At 58.1% G+C, this 12,894-nt stretch overlaps 2 protein-coding genes across 3 annotated transcripts; both read left to right on the top strand.

The window, feature by feature from the left end:
- Positions 1-4,284: 4,284 nt before the first annotated feature.
- On the top strand, positions 4,285-8,609 carry SLC10A3 (solute carrier family 10 member 3). Of its 2 annotated transcripts, XM_059157499.1 has the most exons (3): positions 4,285-4,944; positions 6,230-7,624; positions 8,193-8,609. In XM_059157499.1, exons 1-3 carry the CDS (start codon positions 4,918-4,920, stop codon positions 8,193-8,195), a joined length of 1,425 nt encoding a protein of 474 aa, XP_059013482.1. In that variant the 5' UTR covers positions 4,285-4,917; the 3' UTR covers positions 8,196-8,609. The 2 variants fall into 2 exon arrangements, with proteins under 2 accessions (XP_059013482.1, XP_059013480.1); XM_059157497.1 differs by lacking the exon at positions 8,193-8,609 and having other exon boundaries at positions 6,230-8,040.
- Positions 8,610-8,691: 82 nt separating this feature from the next.
- UBL4A (ubiquitin like 4A) lies at positions 8,692-9,816 on the top strand. Its single transcript, XM_059157500.1, has 4 exons — positions 8,692-8,838; positions 9,015-9,120; positions 9,314-9,528; positions 9,634-9,816. Exons 1-4 carry the CDS (start codon positions 8,791-8,793, stop codon positions 9,742-9,744), a joined length of 480 nt encoding a protein of 159 aa, XP_059013483.1. The 5' UTR covers positions 8,692-8,790; the 3' UTR covers positions 9,745-9,816.
- Positions 9,817-12,894: the final 3,078 nt, after the last annotated feature.

Genomic DNA, 12,894 nt, shown 5'->3' with positions numbered 1-12,894 from the left:
CAGACAGGGATGAGAATTAAAAACAGGCAGGTGCCTCCCCACTGCCCACACCCTCCCTCAGGAGCTTGTGTTGACCTGCGTCACTTTACTTTGAATGTCTTTGAGATCAGGGCTTCAAAGCCCAAGTTGTGAGCTATTTGGCTTTTTTTTTTTTTTTAAGATTTTTATTTATTTATTTGACAAATCAGAAGTAGAGAGGCAGGCAGAGAGAGAGGAGGAAACAGGCTCCCCGCTGAGCAGAGAGCCCGATGCGGGACTTGATCCCAGGACCCTGAGACCATGACCTGAGCCGAAGGCAGAGGCTTTAACCCACTGAGCCACCCAGATGCCCCTATTCATCATTTCTTAAACATTACGGTTCTGTTTCCCTTCATTGAGTGAGAATCAGCAAGAAACTATAAGGAGGGGGCGCCTGGGTGGCTCAGTGGGTAAAGCCTCTGCCTTCAGCTCAGGTCATGATCCCAGGGTCCTGGGATCGAGCCCCACATCGGGCTGTCCGCTCTGCAGGGAGCCTGCTTCCTCTTCTCTCTCTCTCTGCCTGCCTCTCTGCCTACTTGTGATCTCTGTCAAATAAATAAATAAAATCTTAAAAAAAAAAAAAAAAGAAACTATAAGGAGTATTGCTGGAACGGCACATCCAGGAGCAAAGAAGCGGTCTGAACTCAGAAACAGGAAAAAAGGCAGTTTGAACTTCCTAGATCTGGGGAAACCAGGAGCCAGCCAAGCGACCTCAATGGGGCAGGGGCGCAGGACTTCATGAGTACTGCTCTGGAGACAGGCTTCCCGAGCCTTCACCTTTTAAGAGTTCACTGCAGCCAGAATGAACAGAGTGTCAAGAAAGGAAAGTGAGGAGCAGGGAAAAGAGTGAGAGGCCCCCAGGGCCGCCCAGAAGGAGAGGCTGTGGTGGTGATGCCGGGACCTCAAAGGTCATGGAGGTGGAGACACCAGAAGGGCCCAGATGCTGATCGTAGCAGTCCACTCCCAGCCCGGCCCTGAGCCAAGTGCTTAATGTGCATGCATTATTTATAGACATTCTTAGAACAGTTTTAGGTTTGCAGCAATGTTGAGCAGAAACTGCAGAGTTCCACATCCCCAGTCTACCCTGACGTGTCATCACTGAACCCCAAGTTGACAGCAGGGTTCCCTCCTGCTGTTATACAGGCTATGGGTTTGACATATGGATAATGGGTAGTATCATACAAGCATGCACTTTTAAACCTATCATAAAAAAATTCTGAACGTCCCCTGAAGGAGAGAGAACAGCATCGCAAAGCCCTGTGTACCCACTGAGCTGCCCCAGTGATCACTGTGGGGCCAGCATTCCAACGTCGCCTCCCACCAGCTCTCCAGTTACACACACTACCTGCGTGGGCCTCACAACAACCCTAGCGAGAAGGGACTGTCACTGTCCCCACTTGCAGGATAGAGACAAGTCCCTGGCAAGTTTAGGAGAATTTCACTGCAGCTGAGAGGCCAGAAGCCAAGTAAGTGGGGCTCCCCAAGGTTGGTAGCGTGTCCCAAAGGAAACAGAACCTCAAAGAAAGTCCACACTGCGAGGCTGGGAGGCATGCAGCCCTATTTAACTGCCTCATTCCACTGCTGCGGTCACTTGACTGTTCCCAAATGCCTGCCAAGGGCCTGCCGGGGCTGGGTTACATGTTGGGACCGTCAGAGTGAGCCCCAGTGATGGTCCCTAACTCCTCAGGGGGCTTTGCCCTCACGAGGAGTCACCAGTCACACAGATGGAAACACCAAGCCAGCTTAAATCCCCCCTTGGGCCAACCCAGGCTAGGAAGCGAATGATGGTGTGGAGCACAGTCTGCCCAAATTTCCAAAGTGGAGGCAAAGCTGTATCCTTTGGTCCTCCTCCACCGGGGTACGGGGCTGGTGCCCCTCTCCCCACCTACCCTTGAGGAGTTAGGTCACCTTTGGTTTTAAGTGTCAGGATCCGAACCCAAAGTGACATAACCAAAATTAAGTAGTGACATGGGAGAGGACACTTAGTGTTCTCATATATCGGACCCCAATGCTCACAGGTGATTTTAGCCCCAATTATGTTATCGGGACATGAGCTTCCTCCATCTCTTGGCTCTACTTTTCTCTGTAATTTGCTTCATTTTCAAACATGCCGTCTCCCCCACTTAGGGGGAGCAGTAGTAGAGGTCCCAGTTTAGTAATCCCAGCCAAAAAAGAACTCCCGCCTTCCCAGCAGTTCTAGCACAAGTCCCTGGGAACTAGCTCTCATTGGTCCAGGTCAGATTATGGGCGTATCCTCCTATGATATGGCTGGCTCCGATTGGGCTACATTGAGGCATGTGCCCACCCCAGAGGCAAGTGCTGCAGTGACCCACATCCAGATCTTGTGTACCAAATGTGGAGCAGGGACATCTTCCACAAAGAAAACCGAGGTCCTGTTACCTGATGTTGGGCAGGCAAAAATGACAGTTGTCACCCGTCCCTATAAATAGCAAATGCATGCCATACTTGTGCTTGTGTAGAACGTGTCTTCCCTGCACACTCATTCACCACACAGATTCCTAGAGATGGCTGCCCGGAGACCAGGAGGTAAGCATACCTCTCAGGGTAGCCACCGTGGCCCTATTACATAGTACGGTGGCAGGGCTCCCGTCTGAACTGCATTTACGTTTTGACTGTCACACTGTTTGTTCCACATGTTCTCTCAGTCCGGATGACTTCTCTTTTGGAAGTAGATGTCCTTGACTGATTTGTAGAGCCCGTCCTCCTCTCTTGAGGTAAATTATTAATCCTCCAAAGCAACTATGAATATTCTCTTACCTTTAATGTAACTGTCCTTTTCCTCTGTACAAACCTCTAAATCCCCTCATGCTGGACATCCCTCCAGCCCACTCTAGCTTTTCAGGGAGGGCTCAGGTGACTGACAGTAAAGGGGGCAGCCTCCTAACTACATTTACTCCCCTTGAGCCCCTTAGTTGTATTAAAACACAGGTTTCCTCCAGGGAGGACAAGTCTTTTAGGTTCTCCTTCCCCAGGTCTTCCCGGCTGACCCATTCGCCTTCTCCATTTGGCTGGTAATACCCGTCCTCAGACACCCCGACCCGCACTGCCCTTTTGTAAACTGCACTTTCCATTGCAGTATTGTGCCAAACGCAGGCCTCTCTCCTGCACCAGGCCACTTCCATCAGGACCCCGTTTGCCTCATTTGTGAGGGGTAGTAGCAGGGATGTTGAAATACAGTACACACAAATGGCTTACGCCTTACTGGTCCTCTGAGGCTAAAGAAGAGCGGAGAGCTAGGGCCTCTGAATGTTTCTGATCAAACCCTCTGGAGCATAAAGCCCACCATGTGTTTATCTGTTTACATATCACATACACTGCCCACGTAAACTTTATGAAACATACAATTTTTAAGTAAAATGTATTTAAATTTAAACTAATATTTTTATTATTAAAGTTAGCATGGTGCCTGAAAAATTAACCTAAAATACAGACGCTGGTTTGTTTTGTTTCCATTCTCAACGATCCAGCACCTCCTGTGGGCACGTACTGGTGATTCAGGACCACTAGCCTCCATCAGAGCCGTGACAAATTTTTCCAGAGCAGCGGGTGGCCACTGACTGACTGCAGTTGCCCAGCAGCCTTTCACAACATATAAATCCCGTTAGACTCAGCACTCGCTTATTGCCCCCCCCATGTCCTTTCTACACTCTCACCACCTCTGTGCCCAACTTATGCCATCAGTTTGCATTCCTTTCCAGCGACGCCTTCAGACTCTGCTAGTGGCGCCAACTAGTTCTGAAAGGCGGACAAGCTCACCGATGCCTCCCAGTTTGGAAATAGACACTCGGTCACTGCTTGAACGAAGGGAGGTGGAACTAGGCGGAGGCTATCAGGGCTCGCTCGCCCGGCGGCTGCGTGGTGGTGGCGGGAACCTGGGGCCAGCCGCAGGGCGTTTGTGCACGAGCAAGGCCCCTACCCGGAGCCCGGAGCCACGTCAGCAGCTACAGAAGACTCGCACCCCCTGCCCGAGGGGAACGCGGCGTGGACCAAGCACGACCCGGAAGACATCCCGCTCCGTGCGCCCGCGCCGACTCGTCGCTTCCAGATACGTCATATCCGCTTGAAACTGGCCCGGGCCGCGAGAGGCGTGCCGGCCGCCTGGGGGCGGAGCCTCGGCGGGGCGGGGTCGGGGGCGGGGCCCCGGCAAGCGAGGCGGGGCCCGGCGGGCCCAGCTCGCAGGCGTCCGCGGGCCGGGCAGGCGCTTGGCCCCGGCGCCGAGCTCCCGGGCTTCGGCTGCAGGTGAGAGCTTTGGGCCGGAAAGGGCGGGCAGAAGGCGGCTTCTGGCCCCGGCCCGGCTCCGCGCCCTCTCGCTCGGACGGCCGGGCCCAGCCAGGGACGGGCGCGGCCGCAGGGCCTGGGAGTGGCGTGAGGGCCCCTGGCGCGATCCGGGAAGCGCCCGGGCGGCCTACCCTCCTGCCGACTGCAGGACCGCAGCGCGAGCCCGGCGGCGAGGCGCGTCGCCCCCTCCGCGGTTGGCGCTCGAGCTCTGTGCCCAGGCGGGCAACTTCCGGACTCCCAGCTTGGGAGGAGCCGGGTCAGCAATGCCGACTGCGCACACACCGACCACAAGGCCGGTGTGGAAACAGCGGTCGGCCGAGGGCTCCCTTCCCTGCCTTAGGGTGCAGCTGCTCAAACTCGTCCAGTCCCTCAAGCAGAAATGGTGTGGGATCTGGGCCAGAACCCTCTTGCAGTGACTCAAAGCCGCCAGCCCACCTGGAAGGACAGGGTGGATGGCCCTTAGCCTCCTCTCCTTTCTGAACTGATTCAAACCACCCCAGTGGCTTCAGTCCCGAGTGCTGTCGTCTTTTCCCTGTGACTCCCTTCCGCTTTGCTTCTTATACTCCCTCTGGTTTTCCTGCCTCCCTCTTCAGCGGTGGCATGCAAAGCTGGACCAAGGCCTCCAGGGTAAGTGACCCAAACTCCAAACCAGCAGAGGCCATGGCATGCAGGGGTGGGGGAACGTTCCCAGGGATGAGCTTTATTTAACCTGCCCTTCACCCCCTACTTCCCCTGCCCCCCAGTCTCAGATGAGGGGGAACAGGTCCAACGACTGATAGGATCTGGAGAGGCAAGAGCCTCTTCCAGGACTGGGACACTGCAGTGAGGCAACCAACAGGAGTGAGGGTAGGGTTAGGCAACCCACCCTGGCTGCCCCAGTTCCAGCAGGTGACAGTGGCTGCCCAGATTGAGAAGTGGAAGTGGACAAACCCTTCATCCTCAGGCACCCTCCCCCCACCCAGAACCGCTCATAGTCCCACTGGAAGTTCTCAGCTTCGGTAGGGCCTCGTGTGGGCATGGGGAGGAGCCCCTGGACTCAGAACAGAGCCTCTCAGAGGTGACACAGTGCTCCTAAGGGGCTCAAATACTGCGGACTGCCAGAGGAGTGGGAGCTCCAACAGGAGGAAGAAAGGCACCCTGCAAACACAGGGTCTTATCTGACCACCTCCTGCTCCCGCTTCTGGCAGTTTCCCTGGGGAGAGAGGACCTCCTTCCTGCCCCAGGACTCCGGCCTCACCACTGTCGGCAGGTACGGTAGGCCATGAAGCCACAGCAGGGCTGTTCACAATGGCATGGCGATGATGGACGTTAACCCTGAGGCCCTTCACCAGTTGGTTACCCACTCACTATACATCCTGCTTTGCCAGCTGCTCTCTGCCTGGCCGATGATACTCAAACAGCCTGATGGCCGCTCAGATCTGGCCCAAGCCGGGTTTCAACACCCGGTTCTCAGCAGGCTTGTCTCCATGCCATCCCCGTGCAGTCTCTCGGAGATTTCATCCTAGTGCAGTGTCACTGTGGTCCCTCTCTGTCTCGAAGCCCGTGGGCAACAGGCTGGTGGTGACAGGGTTAGGGGTGGCTCTCCGAGATCCACGGGTATCAGGCCATTGCTGCATGTTCGCTGTGCTGGAAAAGTCCAGGGAAAGCAGCAGGTAGCCGCAGCTTGAAAGGGAACTCCTTTCTGTAGGCGGCCCCGCTGGGTGAGGGTTCGGAAACTTGAGACAGGTATGCGGGGGAAGGGGACAGACAAATGGCACTCAAGGGCCGCAACTAGGCATTGCCTTTCTGTTCCTGGGACTGCGGCTAGGGGCTCTGCTGGGTCTCCCAGCACTGGGCTTCCAGACCCCCTTGCTCCTGGACTCACAGCTGCTCACCGTTACCAGATACCTTTCTGTGTCCCTTCTCTCCTCAGGAAGAGCTCCACTGTCACAGAACACAGCACAGGGCCAGGCCCGGCCCATGGACCTTTCTCCGGACAACCCGATGGCACGAGTGGGGCTGCTCTCCTAAGCCACAGAGGGCCTGGGAATACGGTCCTCTGGGAGGAGCCATGGGGCTTAGGAGGGGCAGGGGCAGCTCCCAGTGGCCTGGACAGGGTGAGGGCAGGGCTTGCCCAGGCCCCCTAGGCTTGCTCAGAGTTTCCTTGCTACTCGTCAGCCTACCATTGGGAGCCCACGGAATAGCCAGCATCAACCTCGGCACAGCTCTGGGCCATACCGTGCCACTGACGGGGAGCCAATACTTGAGCATTGGGGATGGCTCTGTGATGGAGTTTGAGTTCCCAGAGGAGAGCGAGGGCATCATTGTGATCTCAAGCCGGTACCCAGGCCAGGGCAACAGGACAGGACCTGGTCCCACGCTGAGGGTCACCTCCTTGGACACAGAGGTGCTGACCATCAGAAACGTGAGTGCCATAACCTGGGGCGGCGGGGGCGGCTTTGTGGTCAGCATCCACTCGGGCCTGCCCGGCCTGGCCCCACTCCACATCCAGCTTATGGATCCCCACAAGGCCCCACCCATGCTCATTGAGGAACGGAGAGATTTCTGCATCAAGGTCTCACCTGCTGAAGACACGCCCACCAGTCTTGGCACCGAGCTGGTCCACTTCTCAGAGAGCCCCATACTCTACTTGCTTCTGCCTCTTCTCTTTGTCAACAAGTGTTCATTTGGGTGCAAAGTAGAACTTGAGGTTCTGAAGGGGCTCCTGCAGAGCCCCCAGCCCATGCTGCTGGGCCTCCTGGGCCAGTTCCTGGTCATGCCCTTATATGCTTTCCTGATGGCCAAGGTTTTCATGCTGCCCAAGGCCCTGGCTCTTGGCCTCATCATCACCTGCTCGTCGCCCGGCGGCGGGGGGAGCTACCTCTTCAGCCTCCTCCTCGGAGGGGACGTTACTCTGGCCATCTCCATGACCTTCATCTCCACAGTGGCTGCCACTGGTTTCCTGCCATTGTCCTCAGCTCTCTACAGCCGCCTGCTCAGCATCCATGAAACACTGCATGTGCCCATCTCCAAGATCCTGGGGACCCTACTCTTCATCGCCGTTCCCATAGCAGCAGGTGTCGTGATCAGGTCCAAGCTCCCCAAGTTCTCCCAGTTGCTGCTGCAGGTCATCAAGCCTTTCAGCTTTGTGCTCCTCCTAGGTGGCCTCTTCCTGGCCTACCGCATGGGGGTCTTCATCCTGGCAGGCGTCAGGCTGCCCATCGTGCTGGTGGGCCTCACAGTGCCCCTGGTTGGCCTCCTGGTGGGCTACTGCCTGGCTACATGCCTGAAGCTGCCAGTGGCCCAGCGGCGGACGGTCAGCATCGAGGTAGGGGTACAGAACAGCCTGCTGGCCTTGGCCATGCTGCAGCTGTCCCTCCGTCGCCTTCAAGCAGACTACGCCTCCCAGGCCCCCTTCATCGTAGCACTGAGTGGCACCTCAGAAATGCTGGCCTTGGTCATCGGCCACTTCATCTACAGTAGCCTGTGCCCAGTCCCCTGAGGCCCCTGGGTCAAGCTTTCACCACCCTTCGCCCCTACCCTCCGCCCACTGTCTCCACAGTTCTTGTGTACCAAAGGCCTTCAGCTCTCATGCACTATGCACTCAGAAAAAAAAAAAAAAATCCAGGCTTATTTTTTTTACTGGTTTTTTATTCTCCAGCTTTCAGTGCCAAAGAGGCCATGCTGAGTTAGGTAGGTGAGCACTGCTCAGAAAATATATTTCAATAAAAGAGAGAAGCAAGATTGGGTGGCTTCCAGTCTTTGCCCTTGGGGTGGGGGCAGGAAGGGTGTGGCTGGGTAGAGATGTACACAGGATGGAGGAACTGGCTTGGGTGACCATGTGATCTCTGCAGGCTTTCTCTCTAACCTTCCTTTCCCATGCATTTGCCTGTCAGTGAGAGGTGGGCCCTACTGTTCTCGAGTGAGCGTGCGAGGATGAAGACAGGATGAGTGCAGAGGCCGGCCTCCCCAGCCAGCTCTCAAACTCAGCTGACTTTCTGCAGCCAGGCTAGAGAAGAGAGGCAGAGGGCCCTCGGGCAGTAGGGCAAAAGCTTGGCCGCGCTGGGCCTTTACGTGGACTCCCGAGCGAGAGAATCCGGGTTTGCACGAGCCCCAGCAGCCCGCCAGGGACGACAGCACTCCCGGCCCTCCGTCCCCCCCACCAAGCCCCAGCTTCCACCGGAAGCCAACTTGGCCCAACTCGCTCCTCCTCCCTGTCGTGGCGGGCTGCCAGGCACCGTGGCCGCAGGGAAATCCGGCAGCGCGCGTGGCGTTCCCCGACGTTCCCGAGGCGGGACTCCGGGTCCGCTCTTCGCGGGCCGGTGGAGGCGGGGCCGGGCCGCGCGGGGCGGGGCGGGAAAGGGCGGGGCCGGGCGCGTCCCTCGCGCTGCTTCCGGCGGCGACGGGCGGTTCCGGCGCGCGCCCGGGGCGGCGGCGCGCAGCGGGGGGCGGTCGGGGTGCGCGCCCGCCGCAGTGGATGCCGCCGCGGCCGCCATGCAGCTGACAGTGAAAGCGCTCCAGGGCCGCGAGTGCAGCCTGCAGGTAGCGTCGCGGGGGGCCCCGCCAGCGTGCCGGCTCGCGCACTCCCCACCCCCCGCGCTGGGCGCAAGGACGGGACGGGCGGGGCGGGGGATGGGCAGTGGGGGAGGCCGGGGAGACGACCTCAGCGGGGGCCCCGGGAACTCAGCCTCTGCCTCGCACCCTCGGCCCGGCCACAGGTGTCGGAGGACGAGCCGGTGTCCACGCTGAAACATCTGGTCTCCGAGAAGCTCAACGTCCCCGTGCGCCAGCAGCGGCTGCTATTCAAGGGCAAAGCCCTGGCAGGTACCCGGGCAGAGGAGCCGCCCAGGGAGCCGCGCAGGAATTCGGGGGACGGGGTGTCTGGGCCGAGCCCGAGAAGGAGTGTGACATGGGGTGCTGGTCACTCTGCCCTCAGGGAGGTGACCGAACCCTCCTCAGACAGGTGCCGCAGAGCTTCGCCTGTGGGTAACGACTTCTATCAATCTCTCTTTGCCAGATGGGAAGAGACTCTCCGACTACAGCGTTGGGCCCAATTCCAAGCTCAACCTAGTGGTCAAACCTCTGGAGAAGGTGTTGCTGGAAGAAAGCGCCGCCCGGAGACTCGCCGAGGCCCCACCCCCGCCGGCCCCCGCCTGGCAGCTCGTCTCCAAAGTCCTGGCCCGCCACTTCAGCGCTGCGGACGCGGCCAGGGTCCTGGATCAGCTCCAGAGGGTGAGCAAGGCAGCCCAGGACATTCATCCCCAGCCCGGCTGCGCCCATCCCCTGCCGCAGGGTACCCCCGACTGGCACCCCCTGAATCCTGCCTTCTCTCCTCAGGATTATGAGAGGTCCCTGAACCGCCTGACTCTGGATGACATCGAGCGCCTCGCTGGCCGCTTTCTGCACCCCGAAGTGACTGAAGCTGTGGAGAAGGGGTTCTCCAAATAGGATTCTCCGGTGTGGGGAGGAGCCCAGCCAGGCTACAAGCTGCATGTAGCATTAAATGTGTTCTCCTGTTGCGATTTGACTCATAATAATAATACGAATAAGAATAACAGCCGGCAGGCACCCGGGTCCACGTACCTGGTTTGCCCTGGGGGCAGGCACAGCACACGCACTGGACGCGGCTCTCCCCCCACCTCCCATGAAAGGTAAGACAGTGAGGAGGCATCAAGCAGTGAAGCCGGGAAGCCAGCATCTGAGCATGGCCAGCTTCTAGAAGTGCCTCAGGGTGCAGAGGGGAAAAGGGGCTGTTGGACAGGTTCCAAGGGATGGTCTTTGGCCTGTCATGTTTAGGCCACTGAAAATAAACCTCCAGAAACTCCTCAGGCCTGAAAGGAAAAGCAGCTGGCCCAGGCTGCCCAGTCCTGTCACCTGACCTCAGACAGGTTCAGGACATTGGCAGGGGGTCAAGTGACAGCCAGCCCTGGGGCCCCCGCAGCTGCTGCAGCCAGTGTGCCCCCGACAAGGAAAAGCAGGTTAGGGAGTCGGAGACCTCTGCGGTATGACCTCAGGCAAGTCCCAGTGCCACGCCGGTTCCTACTTGTTAACTCTGCACCGTGGTGGCCATTCTTGAAACCTCCCTTTCCTTCATCCTTACCCAGCCCCGGGGTGAGGGGTCTGTGCTCCATACACACACAGGCCAAAAACCGAGCAGTGGCCAAGCATGGCCCAGAGATGCGATGTCTTGGTCCTTCATGTCACAGCTCTTTGGGTTAACCTTTCCCTCTGCTTATTTTCTCCTGGACATAGGCATGTCTCACCGAGGGATGACAGGTGACTAACTTGAGGTCACTCAGCCTTGGCCAGGCCCCCACACCCTGCGCTTACCCACAGTGTGGAAGTAGACCCTTCCTCTGCCACATGGACACAGGGCCTTTCCTTCTGCACACACCTCACTGCCTGAGGGGAGCGCTCAGATTGCTGGGCAGGGGCTAGAAGCATGGGCTGGTGGCCCTGCTCCTTGGCAGAGGACACCTAGGACGGTCAAGGCCAGAAGGAAGCTGCCCTCCTGCTGGGCCTCATAGGGTGAATTCTGGGTGGCCAGGCAGGGAAGACAGAGGCCCAAAGGGTGAAGGCTTTGAAGAGCAGAAAGAAGTCCCTGCCTGTCCCCACCCCCCAGAGCTGGGAATGTCCAACAGCAGGGAAGCTTCTCTGGCACTTTGCAATGCTCTCATTCTATTCTGAGTCAGGAAATTTTTGTTGAAATTTCGAATCCCACTAAAGGTGAGTGAGACGGACTCTGAACTGGAAGGAACTGCATTTGGCATCCAGTAATGGGTTTAACCTTGAAAGAAACTGGTTTAAGCCATAAAGGAAACGCCGGTTGACCGAGCTGAGAAGTCCAGGGGTACTGGCAGCAGATGGACGGTTCCGCCAGATGCACAGTCTCCTCCTGCCTCCCCTCTCCAGTCCAGGCCATTGCCTCAGGATCAAAAGATGGCTGTTCTCTGTATCCACGGACTCTCCTGTTCACAGCCATCAAGGCACACCTTCTCCCCCCGGGGTGTAGGTGTAGCTTCTTTCTCGGATGCCCCCAGCAAATAAATGCTGTTCTATTGCTCAGGTCACACTCCAGTCATTTTGGCCAGCGGGGGGATGGGTGGTGGGAGGCCAGCCCCCTGGATTCCCATGGGAGGGAGGGACAGGAGGATTCCCTACAAAAGCCAGGGCTAAATGGTGGGGCCAAGCAGCAGCTGTCCACTGCAGCGGAGTGACGCCATTGTGCATTTCAGACCCTAGAGATGGCCATTGAGTGCCTTGTGCTAGTGCCTCGTGGCTCAGGAGTGACAAGAACCCTCGGGTGGCTAGGAGCCATCCACTGGACACGGGACATGGGGGTCAGGAACTCATCCAGGACATCAGGGTGGACATGGAAGCATGAATGAGATCGTCAGGGTGTATGGTGGGAGCCTGGCCCAGTCGTCTGGTTCCAGAGCCCCGTGCAGCCTTCTTTGACGTCGGACAGGAGTGAGGTGTGGAGAGGGTGTCCTAGGATCTCTGAGGACAGGTGAGGGGGCTTTCCAGAGAGTGTAGCATGAAAAGAGAAGAGAGGACTGGGCCTTGAGGCATTTTACCAACTGGAGACATGGTAAAGGCCCAGAAGCTACCCAACACGAGGCCACGGGGAAAGGTCAGTACGAGAAGCCAAGGACACCCTTCCAGAAAGGGGGGGGGGGTCTGTTGTCTGGAGCTGCCAAGAGGCATTGGTAGCAAGAAGGTCGTTGGTGACATTGGAGAGCTAGAAGTGGCTGCAAGGTGGAGAGAGATGGGACAGTGACAGCGGGGGGGGGGGGGCACATTCTGGAAGCTTCTCTCCAGCTGTGGCTGGGCAGGGATGGGCAGGAAAAGGAGGGAAGACAGGAGGAGAAAGGATGCTGCAGGGCTGGGAGTGGGAGACACAAGGGGAAGGGGCCTGTGCTGTCAGGAGAGGAGACCAGGGACTCCAAGTGAAGATGGAGCGGCCATAGGGCTGCACCCTCCCTCTGCCCCTCGAATCTGGGGGTGGCCCTGGGTATGCCCATGGGCTCTGAACACTATGGTTCTTCAACAGTGGTCACGATGTTTAAGGCAGGCTCTGTACCCCTCTGACCCAAGCGCCCACCCAGGAGGTGGGTACTGACACCCCTGCTGCCCTTTGGGCCCTGGCTACTGTGGATCCCCAAGCCCCACTGCCTGCCCCTTGGGGAGGGTCCTCGGGATAGTCCCCACCCCCAGGGACATGATGCACCTGGTGGGCCCTGCTGTTCGTTACAATGATATTGGGAGACACAGGACAAGTTGGGGCATCACAGATGGAAGTGGTCTGGCACCTGGCATGCGGTGCTTGTGGTGCCATTTCCCAAAGGCACGGAGCAGGAAGGGGCAGACTCGGGAGAGCAGCATTTACTTCGCAATGGAACTCACCGACTGGAGGTACGCAAGCAGCTAGGCTGCTCTCACAGTTTGCTGGCACGGGCAGGCGTCCTGCACAGGCCTGGCTGAAACTGGGCCCGGCCAGCTCTGATAGGTTCAGCAGGGGTGCAGGGGTGAGCCGGGCCTGGTGCTTCTAGGAGTAGACACGACAGCTGTAGGCAGCCCCAGACCTTGGGGCCCAGG

The sequence above is a fragment of the Mustela lutreola genome, chromosome X (assembly GCF_030435805.1).
Source record: "Mustela lutreola isolate mMusLut2 chromosome X, mMusLut2.pri, whole genome shotgun sequence".
NCBI lineage: Eukaryota > Metazoa > Chordata > Mammalia > Carnivora > Mustelidae > Mustela > Mustela lutreola.
The sequence above is the reverse complement of the archived record's forward strand: the minus strand, read 5'-3'. Positions and strand labels throughout refer to the sequence as shown.